We start from the raw sequence: 16,341 nt of genomic DNA, 5'->3' as shown, positions 1-16,341 counted from the left end.
TTTTCAAAGAGAACGGCCTACGGATCACGATTGAAGCCAACAAGCAAACCGTCAACTTCCTTGACGTCACTTTCAACCTGAGAAATAACAGCTACCAACCATTCACGAAACCCAACACAACACTCCAATACGTGCACCATGACAGCAACTACCCACCCACCACCACGAAAAGAATACCTACCGGAATCAATAAAAGGCTATCGAAGCTGTCATCTAGCAAAGCTGAATTTGACCAAGCAACCCCCCCGTACCAAAAAGCCCTTGATGAAAGCGGATACAATTTCACCCTCACCTATGAACCCACGCCAGGAAACCAGCCAAAAAAGAACAGAAAACGGAACGACATCATCTGGTACAACCCCCCATACAGCAAAAACGTCTCAACGAACATTGGACACAAATTCCTCAATCTGATTGACAAACACTTTCCCAAAGACAACATCCTAAGAAAAGTATTCAACAAGAACAACATTAAATTGAGCTACAGCTGCATGAACAATATACGACAAATCATCTCAAACCACAACAAAACAATTGCAAATGAGCCGTCGGCCCTCAGACAGAGCGACTCCAAAACCAACAAAGGATGTAATTGTCGAAAGAAACCTGATTGCCCTCTCAACGGGGGGTGCTTACAAACATCAGTTGTCTACCAATCTAAGGTAATACGCAAGGACATTAACACATCCGACACATATGTAGGATTAACCGAGGGAGAATTCAAAACCAGATGGAACAATCACAAGGCTTCTTTCAGGAACAAAAACCTGCGAAATACCACAGAACTCAGCAAACACATTTGGGACCTCAAAGACAATAATGTTGAATATTCAATAACATGGCAAATTCTTGCATCCAGCACACCTTACAATAGTGGTAATAAAAGATGCAACCTATGCTTGAAAGAGAAACTGTTTATTATTTACCGTCCAGACCTGTCATCCCTCAACAAGCGCAGCGAAATTGTAACAACATGCCGCCATAGACGGAAACACCTCCTAGGTAACACATGAGCCAATCACCACGCCCCTAGGCCAGCCTGTACCCACCCACTCTGTGCCCTATATAAACCATGGTATGCGAATACTCCCATTAAAATCTCCTGACGATTGAGGGTACCCCCCCTCATGAAACAGGCCTGTAGAGATGAAATAGTCTTGTGATTTTTTTCCCACACATACATATATATGTATATATATATATATATATATATATATATATATATCCATATATATATATATATACATATATATACATACAATGTATGTGTATGTATGTATGTATGTATACATATATATATATATATATATATATATATATATATATATATATATATATATATTCCGATTAAAACAAAAATATTTGCTAAACATGACATTACTCTGGACTGTGAATGTGGAATTTTCTAGTAGACATGCTGGAATATATTCCACTTGAAAGGAGGGAATTGATGCCTTTATTTTGAAGGGAATGCGAATCTCCATCCGGAAGTGTTACTCAATTGGCTGAAGGACAACTGACGACTTCTGTGAATACAACATGAACGTTCTTGGCGTGAAGAAAAATGTCTGCTGTGTTACCTGCTGTAGCTGAGCAGCTTTTCCGAGATATCCATAACATTTACCAGGAAACATCTCAAAGTAAGATCAACGATACATTAAGACGAAGTATTATGTACATCTTGCAAAATGTTGTATACGGGGGTGATAGTGGTCTAAGTGGCTTGTTGAAGCGAGCACTCGCTTAATGTGGGACATAATGTCGGTGGTGACGTCATATGTATTTTAGTCAACGAGAAATAGCTTCCTGTTAGTCCTTAAAGTTGTTGTTACAAAAAATACTTTGACCACTTCTACCACTCTTGATGCAGTTTGACGTTCTGCCGCTAGAGGGTGCTGCTGTTTCACACGTTGTCGCACTCCAATTGTTTTAATTACCATTGTACATTCGATTTATTTGCAAATACAAATTATGTAGTTTCCCATCAACTAACTAAAACAAAACAAACAAAAAAATAGTTACACATAGCTTATGTCACAAAAAATAGCTATTTAATACCTTTTGGTAGTTTGGACAAATTGCAGTACTCCGACATTTTCTGTCATGACCCCATTTGGGGACAGACATATTTTTGGGGCCCCCTCAGTTTAATTACCATTGAGCACTTTACAAGATGTATTTATGTATCAGTACAAATCCCTGTGTGAGTTACATTCTTTATATAATCACCATGAATAATATGAGCTGAGATAAACACATTTTCATATTAAGTACATTTGTAACATTTAATTAGCACTGCTTAGTCTGTCAGAGTCAGCGATATGATGTTGCAAAGGGTAGTAGAATGACATAAAACACACACCGATCTTTCCTCATTTTCTACTGCAGTTACATTCAATCCAAAAGTTATTTATGCTTTGTCATAGGGCTGTGCAGTTTGGCTGAAAAGTGTATCCTGATATAAGTGTTTTATATCGGTCGATATCGATAATTGTTGATATTTTCTATGACCTACCTAAAATAACGACCAGGATAAAAATAGAATATATGTGAGCATTTTTATTTCAAATGTAACCTTCCTCTGATTGTAATCCCCTCATCTATCAAGGCAGAAAGGAAATTTCAATACAACCATAAAAAACACTCAAACAATCAATGTAAACGACATTCAAAAATCACATTTAACAATAACCTCTTAAAATCAAGATGCAAAAATAAGAGTCACGTAAGAAATATAAGTGTAACAAAATAGTGCAAAGTGTGAAAATGTAAACATAGAGAAACCTGAGAAGAACAATTTTTTACTGGTTTAGTGCCGGTAGTGCTCAAGGGTGTAAATTGGTTTGGTATGACTGATTATAAACGCCTTAGTCTGTATACTGTCTTGTTTTAAAACAAATCCATACAACTGCAATACTGTCAGCTGTTTTATTTTATTGACAATTTGAGAAGGTGTCTTGACATGTTTTGACGACAAAACTAAAGTATTATAAAGGTGTCCTGCCTACTGTCTGCCTCTGTCTCATTAAAAGTGTGTTTATGTCCTTTTTGTGTTGAGTTGTTTAAAAAAGCGAAATGTTTAAAAAACATTACATTAAAGCAAACTAATTGTCCAGTCATGGTAATAAAAACTTGAAAATTATCTTTCTAGGGTACACTTACGAATGACGAAAAATTATATTCAGTTGTGATTAATTGCGATACATTTTTAGTTAACGATGAACAAACTGCGATTAATCACAATTAAATATTTTAATTGTTTGACAGCCCTAATATATATATGTGTATATATGTAATTTATGTACATACACATGTATATATGTATAGATATGTGTATATATGTATATGTTTGCATATATGAGTGTATATGTGTATATGTATGTGTGTATATATATATGTGTGTGTAAATATGTATGTGTGTGTATATATATATATATATATATATATATATATATATATATATATATATATATATATTAGGGATGTCCGATAAAATCGGACTGCCGATATTATCGGCCGATAAATGCTTTAAAATGTAATATCGGAAATTATTGGTATCGGTTTCAAAATTATCGGTATCGGTTTCAAAAAGTAAAATGTATGATTTATTATAACACTGCTGTGTACATGGACGTAGGAAGAAGTACAGAACGCCAATAAGCCTTGAAGGCACTGCCTTTGCGCGCCGGCCCAGTCACATAATATCTACGACTTTTGACACACACACAAGTGAATGCAAGCATACTTGATCAACAGCCATACAGGTCACACTGAGGGTGGCCGTATAAACAACTTTAACACTGTTACAAATATGCGCCACACTGTGAACCCACACCATACAAGAATGACAAACACATTTCGGGAGAACATCTGCACCGTAACACAACATAAACACAACAGAACAAATACCCAGAACCCCTTGCAGCACTAACTCTTCCGGGACGCTACAATATACACCCCCCCGCTGCCCCCTACCCCCGCCCCCCACCTCAACCCCGCCTCCCCCAACCCCACCCACCTCAACCTCTTAATGCTCTCTCAGGGAGAGCATGTCCCAAATTCCAAGCTGCTGTTTTGAGGCATGTTAAAAAAAATAATGCACTTTGTGACTTCAATAATAAATATGGCAGTGCCATGTTGGCATTTTTTTCCATAACTGCACTCTGTTGTTTTTTTATAGCCACCCAAACGCTCAGGTAAATTTACAAGAAAAATAGGAGCATGTGGTGTGTATCATGCTGCATACATCATCACTTTTATTTCTAGCCATCAACCTGTTTTTATATCTCTTGAAGTAGTAATATTTTCTATCAATAGTTCCAGTGTCACTTTTCAAGTTCAACTGTTATAATAGAAATTACACATTATTAATGCAGTTTTTCATTGTTTTTGTACTTTTCTTTTTTGCAGTTCCTGATGACTTACTTATTGCGTAAGTAATAATCTCATCAATGTCCTGTCTTCCCTCCTTTTGTCTGTACAGTATTTTTACAATTTTGTATGCTAATGTTTTATTTATATTACATTGAATAATATATAGCTTTTGTTGTGATGGAGTGTGGTCTGCTCAAAAAGATGTACTTACTTCTGGTACGTGTAAAATGAAAATGCATCAATAAGGAAGACAAGTGAAAAAGGTTACAGTACCAGTTTGCCCAAGTTGACAAGTCACTGAGATGCAAAGTCATGCTGCTTATTTCTTTACTAAACACTTTTCAGTGTGGGTGTGTGTCTGAGTTAGCAGCCACATCCTGTCTTTGTCATCATGCTAAATGACACACTTTTTTCGGGTACTTTCTCCTTTCTATCTGTGCTTGGGAAAAATATATTGCCTTAATGAATACTAAGCCACAGTATAACAGATACAAATACCTTTTTAACGCCACTGTAATAGTGATACTTGTTTGGGTCTTTTTTGTGTTTTGAAATTGTGTTTTCGTGTACATGTTCGTGGATTATGGCAATATTAATTTACCCTTTATTTACTTTATTCACATTAACCAATTGAATGTTTTGACACCATATGATCCATCAAATTTAATTTGATAGATAATTGCATTATATTTGATGCCCTGTAAATTCACAGCTGGAATAAGTTACAGTACAAGAGAGGATAAATGATGTTCTTACTGTCTTCCACATATTCCATATGCATCTCCAGTACTGTATTTTATTTGAATATTCATACATTTAAATAGAAAAAACACTGAATACACTTAATTTATGTAACTGATTTTTTTGCGTTTTGAAATTTGTGAACTGAGATTTTTTTTTACATCAAGAATAAAAAGGGATCTAAGCACATACAGAAGATTACATGGCGTGTAGTGCTCCATAACCTGCCTCTATGTAAGACCTGTGTCACGTGACTTCAAACTTGAGACCTCATTGGCTGGTTCTGAGACAAGATCTATTGCTTCAGTCTTAATTTAACTGAAGTGGGTGCTGCTTTTTGAAGCAACAAATTTTTCTACACTGAATTTTTCAGCACTGAAATTTTCAGCACTGACTCTTTATAGACTGAATTAAAAAAATTCTATACACTGAATTTTCAAACACGCATTTTTGTAGCACATTCTGTCAATGAAATTGTCAGCATAATTTGATGTAAAAAAATGTAATTCACAAAATTCACACGCAAAAAAATCAGTTACATAAATTCAGTGTCAAAGAAAGCTTTGGTAATAGAGACATAAATTAACCTCCATAGTATTAGTTCACCTGCTCCCTGTCACTTATAAGTCAATGGATGGATGGACAGAAAGATATGTTTCTTATATCTCTTATATTGTTTGTTATGTATTTCAGGCTAACGTTTGTTTTTGGTCAATGGGCTGTACAAGCTTTGGATCTGGTCGACCAGCACTCAGTCACATGTTTGTCATCGCCAAGTGGACGTAAAGCCTTCCAGGTTTGTGTTGCATCTCCTCGTGTCTTTCTAATGACAGATCGAAATGGCTGTTATGGACTCAAATCTGTATACTGTATGTATCACAATATATTATTTGGCATATAAATGAGTGCTTTCCACAGATTGCCAATATGCTTGTGGCGGTGGGGGCGTTTTCGGGCTTTATCAATAAGATGGAATTATACTGTAGTTTGGGCCGATATTTGATAAGTCAATAGATTGTATTCACTTGATGTCACGTCCGGCTCGTTAACTATGCAAGGCTCCAAGTGATGGGCCAATAAGCGTCTGTTGTTGTAGTGTCAGGACGGCATTTTGCTTTAATCAAAGAAAAATGTCCTATGCTTGTGTTGCTTTAGGCTGTTGCAAACTGTTCAAATCACGAAAAGAATAAACGTTTCTCTAGAGTTCCTTGAGACGTAATCAAGAAGGGTGTAAGAGTGCAAGATTATACTATAGAAGATGAGAAAAAGAGCACACACTCTAGTTGAAGAAGGCAGAGTCGAAAGAACGCAAAAGTTTGCAGTGATCACTTCGTTAAAGGTTTGTTTGATATGCTTTTACTGTTTAGTATTTTCTATTGACGAATTAACTTGATATTCTTTGTATGAGTGTTTCGTAAAGCACCAACTTGGCGAGTCTAAATAAAAGAAAGCAAATGTGAGCCAAACCTTGAAGAGTTAAGCTTTTCCCAAAGGCAGCAATTACAAACCCTGTTTCCATATGAGTTGGGAAATTGTATTAGATGTAAATATAAACGGAATACAATGATTGCAAATCATTTTCAAACCATATTCAGTTGAATATGCTACAAAGACAACAAATTTGATGTTCAAACTGATAAACCTTTTTTTTTTGCAAATAATCATTAACTTTAGAATTTGATGCCAGCAACACGTGACAAATAAGTTGGGAAAGGTGTCAATAAATACTGATAAAGTTGAGGAATGCTCATCAAACACTTATTTGGAACATCCCACAGGTGAACAGGCAAATTGGGAACAGGTGGGTGCCATGATTGGGTATAAAAGTAGATTCCATGAAATGCTCAGTCATTCACAAACAAGGATGGGGCGAGGGTCACCATTCTGTCAACAAATGCGTGAGCAAATTGTTGAACAGTTTAAGAAAAACCTTTCTCAAGCAGCTATTGCAAGGAATTTAGGGATTTCACCATCTACGGTCCGTAATATCATCAAAGGGTTCAGAGAATCTGGAGAAATCACTGCACGTAAGCAGCTAAGCCCGTGACCTTCGATCCCTCAGGCTGTACTGCATCAAAAAGCGACATCAGTGTGTAAATGATATCACCACATGGGCTCAGGAACACTTCAGAAACCCACTGTCAGTAACTACAGTTGGTCGCTACATATGTAAGTGCAAGTTAAAACTCTCCTATGCAAGGCGAAAACCGTTTATCAACAACACCCAGAAAGGCCGTCGGCTTCGTAGGGCCTGAGCTCATCTGAGATGGACTGATACAAAGTGGAAAAGTGTTGTGTGGTCTGACGAGTGCACATTTCAAATTGTTTTTGGAAACTGTGGACGTTGTGTCCTCTGGACCAAAGAGGAAAAGAACCATCCGGATTGTTATAGGTGCAAAGTTGAAAAGCCAGCATCTGTGATGGTATGGGGGTGTATTAGTGCCCAAGACATGGGTAACTTACACATCTGTGAAGGCGCCATTAATTCTGAAAGGTACATACAGGTTTTGGAGCAACATATGTTGCCATCCAAGCAACGTTTCCATGGACGCCCCTGCTTATTTCAGCAAGACCATGCCAAGCCACGTGTTACATCAACGTAGCTTCATAGTAAAATTGTGCGGGTACTAGACTGGCCTGCCTGTAGTGCAGACCTGTCTCCCATTGAAAATGTGTGACGCATTATGAAGCCTAAAATACCACAACGGAGACCCCCGGACTGTTGAACAACTTAAGCTGTACATCAAGCAAGAATGGGAAAGAATTCAACCTTGAGAAGCTTAAAAAATGTGTCTCCTCAGTTCCCAAACGTTTGCTGAGTGTTGTTAAAAGGAAAGGCCATATAACACAGTGGTGAACATGCCCTTTCCCAACTACTTTGGCACGTGTTGCAGCCATGAAATTCTAAGTTAATTATTATTTGCCAAAAAAAAAAAAAGTTTATGAGTTTGAACATCAAATATCTTGCCTTTGTAGCATATTCAATTGAATATGGGTTGAAAAGGAATTGCAAATCATTGTATTCCGTTTATATTTACATCTAACACAATTTCCCAACTCATATGGAAACGGGGTTTGTATATATGAAGCTTTTAGCACTTACAATATGTTGACATCTACAGTAATATTTTGATAAAAACGGGAAATCCAAGCGTACTCGTAAACGGCGCGTACAACAAAAGCAAAGCAACCAACAGGGCTGTAGGCCCGAAGTTAAATCATAAAATGCAACCTTAACAGAGCAAAAACAATGCATGATTTATCCGGGGGAGTCCATCCATCCATTTACTACCGCTTGTCCCTTGGGATTGCGGAGGGGTACTGGAGCCTATCTCAGCTGCATTCGGCCTTGATACCAATTTCCTTGACCCAGCCACACACAAATAATTTGTAGGCCTCCATAGTTTTTCAGGTTTCATCTGTTTTGTCGTGTAAACTGATATCTGGAGCACTAGATAGTTTGTCTGGGAACGAGCCTGATGGATAATCTGTAAGATCACTCGACAAATCTTGTGTTTATGGGCTGCGGTCACTCTATGCATCAGTTTGAGCAGCTGCAGGCGTATGTACTACATGCAGCGCCGCAGCAAGAGCGCAGAGCTGCCTTGAATATATATTTTAATAATCCATCTTGTAAAATGTTGTGTTGATACATAGTCATTATTATATCATTAACTATAATAAATAAGAATCACAATTTTATTCGGCACCCCTACCAACTATTCTAATATGTTTATGGATCATCTAGAATATTACTTCTGATTCCTATTCCCCTTCAAATACACTTCACGTTCTTTACATAAGTTATATGCTTGTATTTCTTTATTACTTACAATAATCCATACTACACATGGGTTCATCATTATTTGATCTAAATACACTACATGCTTAAAATAGCATTTATTGTGTTCCCAGTCATATTGATTGTGTGAAATCATATGCAAAGTGAAACAGCTTGCAGTCAGCATTAGAAATTATTTGCGAATGAGCTATGAATAACATAAATGATAAAAGGAAAGAACATTGTACCAAGGATGTCATGAAATGCAGTCTAGCGTGTGCAAATATTGTCACAGTTAGTAATGCGAAAAATATGTGCAAATATTGTTCCAGTAGATAAAGCACATTAATGATAATGTCTAAAAATGTGTGTTGTGTGTTTTGAAGAGGTCCCAAATGTTATTATTTTAAGGAAAAGAAACTAAAAATGTGTGTTGTGTGTTTTGAAGAGGTCCTAAACGTTACCATTTGAAAGCAAACAGACAAACAACTGCATTATTACCCAACAGTTTTTCATCATTTTGGATTATTATTGATATTAGTACTCTGTGACAAATATCTATAACCTAGACACAGACATACAGTGCTCAGAAGAGAAAACAATGCATTAGCAAAGATGATAATAAAAAAAAGTTGGTTGAGTTGAGGTCATTGTAACCCAAAGTTCCTGGAAACGCCTTCAGGCTCCTAAAATAACACACTAAATGGGGCAAACTGTAAAATACAATGCAGCTAAATAAAGAGATATGCTAGTTTTTTTTAGCTGTTTAATAAAGTTTTTTTTGGCCTTTTCATGTTTCCTCGCCATCTCAGGACTGTTTGACCACTGACACTCACATCTTCCGGTGAGAAAAGGGTTTTTGTCGTTTTACTCCTCACAAGTTGTCTGCCTGTGCTTTCACAATTTGGATTCCTTCATCAGTCTCTAAAGCCAACAACATTGCAGGCCCTTAAATGGTAAATGGGTTATACTTATATAGCGCTTTTCTACCTTCAAGGTACTCAAAGCGCTTTGACACTATTTCCCCATTCACCCATTCACACACCCATTCACACACTGATGGGGGGAGCTGCCATGCAAGGCTCTAACCACGACCCATCAGGAGCAAGGGTGAAGTGTCTTGCTCAAGGACACAACGGACTTGACGAGGTTGGTAGAAGGCGGGGATCGAACCAGGAACCCTCAGGTTGCTGACACGGACACTCTCCCAACTGCTCCACGCCATCCTTAACTAATCATTTGAACGTGTTATAAACATACTAATGTATGTACTGTATAGTGTATTATCACTAATATAGTGTATTATCAGGAGCTATGAATGATGAACTTGAAATGTATTGTTCTTCTCTAAGTAATTAATTTATTTAATCCTTATTAAGGATGTGCTGATCGATCAACCGCCGATCAGTATCGGGTGATTTTTGTAAATAAGTATGTAATCGCCATTACTGATTATTGCTTTTTAATGCTGATCATAAACGCTGATCCCCTCTGGCTGACAATGTTATTTTTTTTGTCTTCCGGCTAACAAGCAGTCAGCAGCTAATTATGTGTCTCCACAAACGTATCGGAGCTGCCAAGCCTCACACTTTGAGCGTCATTCAATTCAACCCATTTTCACGCCACACTTGACATTTCTCGCACTGATATAATTATTCTATATATATTTATTTATAATAATTAACTTTTTTCCTTGAGACTTGCCATAGTTGGAGTAACTTTGATTGACTGATCGAAATACATACGCTTGCCGAGCTTTATAAAGCCAACTTTGTTCCACTGTTGTCCATAATTCAGGGAGGTTTTGATCGCTGGTCCTTACGTAATTTATCTACAGTGGCTCGTGCCAACTCTTCTTAAAATGAATGTACTTTCGCGATTTTCCTATTTGTTCCAGTGTATACCACTTTTTCTCTCTCAGTCATTTTGTAAATTAGATAGTTGGATTTTAGACTATATTTGGAATAAAAAGACGCACAGGTTACATAAACAATATTTGCAGAGACCTAAATTGTCAAAAGGATTAGCACTACCAAACTTGAGATTTTACTACTGGGCCACCGACATTAGGATTCTTAAATACCGGCTGTAATATGAAGCATTTGACCCCCTTCCGTTATGGCTGGATATGGAGGTTAACTAAACTAAACAAGTATTTTTACCATGAATTGATTAACGTGGACCCCGACTTAAACAAGTTGAAAAACGTATTCGGGTGTTACCATTTAATAATAATAATAATAATATTGGATTAGATTTTATATCACGCTTTTCTATTATTAGATACTCAAAGCGCTCACAGAGAAGTGGGATTTAGTACTAATAAAAGTTTCAATCAATCAATCTCTAAGGGCTCTGATTCACTCTTCCATCCACTTTTCAAAGTTCGCTTTTACAAAAAATCAGATCGTAAAAACCTCATTCAGAATTTAGGCTCAGTTTTAGCGCTATTTTGGCTTACAGACTATTTCTAGTCTTGCACCCATCACTGCTAACCATGCTTTCTCTCCCTCTCTTGTGGATAGTGCCTTTTTAAGATGGTCAAGTCTGAGGATCAACAGCGTTAAAGATTTATACATAGAAAACACTTTTGCCTCCTTCCAGCAACTGTGTGATACATGTTCACTCCCTAATCAACACTTTTACAGATATCCACAGATCCACAGTTTTGTTCATAATACTTTCCCCAGGTTCCCAGATTTACCGACTGGCACAGTTTTAGACGTGTTTCTGACACCGCTTCCAACTTCAAAACAATCAATTACACATATATATAACCACATTTTTCTTTTACACCCTGAGTCTCTTAATTCAACTTGGTCACTTTTGGATGAGGAGTTAGGAGTGACCCTGTCTGAGGAGAGCTGGATTTTAAGTAGAGTTCATAAGTCATCTATTGGTGCTAGACACAGCCATATTCATTGTAAGCTAATAAATTGTACTTATTATACCACGGTAAGACTGGCTAAGATGTATGATGGAATATCAGTATTATGTGATCGGTGTTAACAGTCCCCAGCTAACTTAATACATATGTTTTGGCTCTGCCCATCCCTGTGCAGTTTTTAGATTGAAACTTTTAATACTTTGTCTTTGGTAATTGGCGAAAAGATCGAACCGAATCCTCTAAGGCAGGGTCGCCCATTAGGTCGATCGCGAGCTACCGGTCGATCGCGGAGGGTGTGTCAGTCAATCGCCAGCGAGGCATTAAAAAAATAGACCTAAAAATTATCGATCATCAATCTTCACTATGACGCCATTTTTGTCACTTGATTGACATTCACAGCACCCAAGGATCTTGTGAGATGACGCTGGCTTGCTGCGAGCTCTGTATTAAGAAAAATACGACCGGCAGGAAGGCAAGAAACACTTTTTATTTCAACATTCTCTTACTCTGTACCTGCTGTCAAAGCCTGAAGACCGGCTGCACAGTTCCTGTCTTCACAAGAAAAGTGCTGCTTAATCCTGCCTGCGCAAACAAAAAAAGAGTCTCAGAAAGCTAGCGCACACAAGCGAGCAAGCTACGGAGTTTGCTGTCAATGTATTTCTTGTAAAATGTATAAAAACGAGTATGGAAGCTGGACAAATAAGATGCCAAAAACCAACCACCATTGGACAGAAAGCAGGACTTATTTTCTTCTCCAGTGTAAATTCAAAAATGTGGAAGTTATCAGCACTACTGTGAATCCTGTCTGATTCCAATCGATGCAAGTAAAACACAAACTCTATATATGTATATACACTATAATGCCAAAAGTATTTGGCCACCCATCCAAATGATGAGAATCAGGTGTCTTAATCACTTGGCCCGGCCACAGGTGTATAAAATCAAGCACTTAGGCACGGAGACTGTTTCTACAAACATTTGTGAAAGAATGGGCCGCTCTCAGTAGCTCAGTGATTTCCAGCGTGGAACTGTCATAGGATGCCACTTGTGCAACAAATCCAGTCGTGAAATTTCCTCGCTCCTAAATATTCCAAAATCAACTGTCGGCTTAATTATAAGAAAATGGAAGAGTTTGGGAACAATAACAACTCAGCCACAAAGTGGTAGGCCACGTAAACTGACAGAGAGGGGTCAGCGGATGCTGAAGCGCATAGTGCAGGGGTCGGCAACCTTTACCAGTCAAAGAGCCATTTTGACCAGTTTCACAAATTATAGAAAACAATGGGAGCCGCAAACATTTTTTGAAATTTTTAAATGAAATAACACTGCATACACAGTATTTTTTTTTGCTTTGTGCTATGTATAAACCAGGGATCTAAGACACGCTGCCCACACCTTTATATGGAATTTGAAAGCTGGTGCGTCACACGGGTTCAAAATGAATTGCGCTTGTCAGCGTCATGCGTGCCATGATGATACAGCATATAACACCCACTACAATCAGCGTGCCTGATCAGCCACACGTTGTTTGAGGCTTACGCTTGCTCACGTAGGTGACAGCAAGGCATACTTGGTCAACAACCACACAGGCTACACTGACGGTGGCGGTATAAAAAAAACTTTAACACTCTTACTAATAATGCGCCACACTGTGAACCCACACCAAACAAGAATGACAAACACATTTCGGGAGAACATCTGCACCGTAACACAACATAAACACAACAGGACAAATACCCAGAATCCCATGCAGCCCTAACTCTTCCGGGATACATTATACACCACCGCTACCAAACCCCGCCCACCTCAACCGACGCACAGAGAGAGGGGGGGGGGGTTGATGTGTGAGGGAGCAGGGTTGGGGTGGGGGCGGGGTTTGGTGGTAGCAGGGGTGTATAATATAGCCCGGAAGAGTCAGGGCTGCATGGGATTCTGGGTGTTTGTTCTGTTGTGTTAAGGTGCAGATGTTGTCCCGAAATGTGTTTGTCATTCTTGTTTGGTTTTGGTTCAAAGTGTGGCGCATTATTAGTAAGAGTGTTAAAGTTGTGTTGTATGGTCACCGTCAGTGTAACCTGTGTGGCTGTTGAGCAAGTATGCTTTGCTGTCACATACGTGTGCAAACAGAAGATGTATAGCGTATAACAAGTGTTGGGCCGGTACGCTGTTAATACAGAATGTAGAGGGCGCAGAATGTAGAGGGCGCCAAATGTTATACAATCATGGCACGCACTTGTTATAGCTGTAAGGGTCAAAATCGGTGAATAATAATCCCGGAAGTTTTCTGCGAGAGGCAATGAAATCCGGAAATTTCACGGGTACATTGGGGGGTACATCAAGTAAGCTGCTGAGCCGCATCAGAGTGATCAAAGAGCCGCATGAGGCTCCGGAGCCGCGGGTTACCGACCCCTGGCATAGTGCAAAAACTTTCTGCACAGTCAGTTGCTACAGAGCTCCAAAATTAATGTGACCTTCCAATTAGCCCACGTACAGTACGCAGAGAGCTTCATGGAATGGGTTTCCATGGCCGAGGAGCTGCATATAAGCCATACATCACCATGTCCAAGGCAAAGCGTCGGATGCAATGGTGTAAAGCACTGGACTCTAGAGCAGTGGAGACGCGTTCTCTTGAGTGCCGAATCACGCTTTTCCATCTGGCAATCTGATGGACCAGTCTGGGTTTGGAGGTTGCCAGGAAAACGCTACATTTCGGACTCCATTGTGCCGAGCGTGAAATTTGGTGGAGGAGGAATTATGGTGTGGGGTTGTTTTTCAGGAGTTGGGCTTGGCCCCTTAGTTCCAGTGAAATGAACTTTGAATGTTCCAGAAAACCAAAACATTTTGGACAATTCCATGCTCCCAAACTTGTGGGAACAGTTTTGAGCGGGCTCCTTCCTCTTCCAACATGACTGTGCACCAGTGCACAAAGCAAGGTCCATAAAGACATGGATGACAGAGTCTGGTGTGGATGAATTTGACTGGCCTGCACAGAGTCCTGACCTGAACTCAATAGAACACCTTTGGGATTAATTAGAACGGAGACTGAGAGCCAGGCCTTCTCGACCAACCTCGCTTTTGGAAGAATGGTCAAAAATTCCTATAAACACACTCCGCAACCTTGTGGACAGCCTTCCCAGAAGAGTTGAAGCTGTAATAGCCGCAAAAGGTGGACGGACGTCATATTGAACCCTGTGGGTTAGGAATTGGATGGCACTTCAAGTTCATATGTGAGTCAAGGCAGGTGGCCAAATACTTTTGGCAATATAATATACGTATATATATGTACTGTATATATGAATATACAGTATATATATATATATATATATATATATATATGTGTGTTTATGTATGTATGTATGTATGAAGAAGAGGTAAATCACCTCGACTTGGTCATTTGAAAAGTAGCTCACCTGCTGAAAAAGTGTGGGTACCCCTGCTCTAAGCGGACTAATTGGGGTAGCCCCTCTGTCATCTGGTCTTAGTAAATCCAAAATGAACATGGAAGCATTTTCTACTTTGTTGGCTAGAAGACTCATTTTGTTGAATTGTAAGGTATCAGCGCCTCTTTGCCACACCCGCTGGTTTAAAGCTGTTCTTTATTGTTTTCAAACAGAAGAAGATAAGGCTGACATTGAATGACTGTTCTGTGAAGTTTCAGGAAGTATGAGGTGTTTTCCTAAAATATGTAAAAGAGATTGATCTAAAATTTAACCCCGTTTAAGAAGTAATTGAAATGTAGATGATTGAGAAGCCTTTTATCTGCCTTTTTGCATTGCTGCGCCATGTTTTTGCATTGCTGCGCCATGTTGGGGACATTCAGGAGTTCAGTTGTCTGTGGTTTAATGTCAATACATGCCGATACTTATTTGACTGATGCATTATTTTTATTTCTTTTTTAATGGGTTATTTCTTTATCACCGGAGGACAAAGCTAGTTTTAAAGTTCAACTGCACTTTTTTTTTGGAATTTTGAGAGACAAGAAGACTAAAAGATTTTGTTTTTTTTGCATTCTAACATGTAAAAATCGTCTCGTTTTAGATAGCCAACAATACAGCTATTGGGAGCAATCAATTCTACCTCTAAATCACTTTAAATATGCATCAAGTGTTAGCCCGCATTTCATATTTTGTTTGTACACAGCTTATACAGCATATGCTGTCTGTCATAATACACTCATGACGTGCTGCATGCATCATGATCAATATAAAGTGTGACTCACTCGATGGACAGTTGTCTTTTTGGTCCAGTTTTTCTGATTTATTTGGGGTAAGCACGTCATTTATGTGGAAAAAGCTTGTCTCCAAATTCCACGTTTGCAGCTTTGAGTCGTTTTCACCTCACTATCGGCTTCCGTCTGCTCCAACGTTTCGCCCTCTTCTTCGTGCTCGCTTCTCGAAGCAGCAGCAGTTCATCCTGCATCATCAGCTTCAAATATATACAGTTGTGAATCCTCATTTGTCCAAAACTAGTTGTCCTGGTTGTTTGTTACCAAGTCTGCCATGATTGGAACACACACAAGGGTTTTGTATCTGGAAGTAGGAACACACATTGTCAGACGTGC

At 38.7% G+C, this 16,341-nt stretch overlaps 1 protein-coding gene across 7 annotated transcripts in view; it reads left to right on the top strand.

Moving 5' to 3' along the window:
* The first annotated feature begins 1,491 nt into the window (after nt 1–1,491).
* zswim7 (zinc finger, SWIM-type containing 7) overlaps nt 1,492–16,341 on the top strand; it is an 82,909-nt gene continuing 68,059 nt past the window's right edge. For all 7 annotated transcript variants that reach the window (XM_061961980.2, XM_061961977.2, XM_061961975.2 and 4 more), the window contains exons 1-3: nt 1,492–1,640; nt 4,411–4,432; nt 5,809–5,911. In XM_061961980.2, the coding sequence (XP_061817964.2) occupies nt 1,565–1,640; nt 4,411–4,432; nt 5,809–5,911 (201 nt within the window). In that variant the 5' untranslated portion in view covers nt 1,492–1,564. The remainder of the gene's footprint in view (nt 1,641–4,410; nt 4,433–5,808; nt 5,912–16,341) is intronic.

The sequence above is a fragment of the Nerophis lumbriciformis genome, linkage group LG09, assembly GCF_033978685.3.
Source record: "Nerophis lumbriciformis linkage group LG09, RoL_Nlum_v2.1, whole genome shotgun sequence".
Classification (NCBI taxonomy): domain Eukaryota; kingdom Metazoa; phylum Chordata; class Actinopteri; order Syngnathiformes; family Syngnathidae; genus Nerophis; species Nerophis lumbriciformis.
Note: the sequence above shows the minus strand (reverse complement) of the source record. Positions and strands in the feature narration are given on the sequence as shown.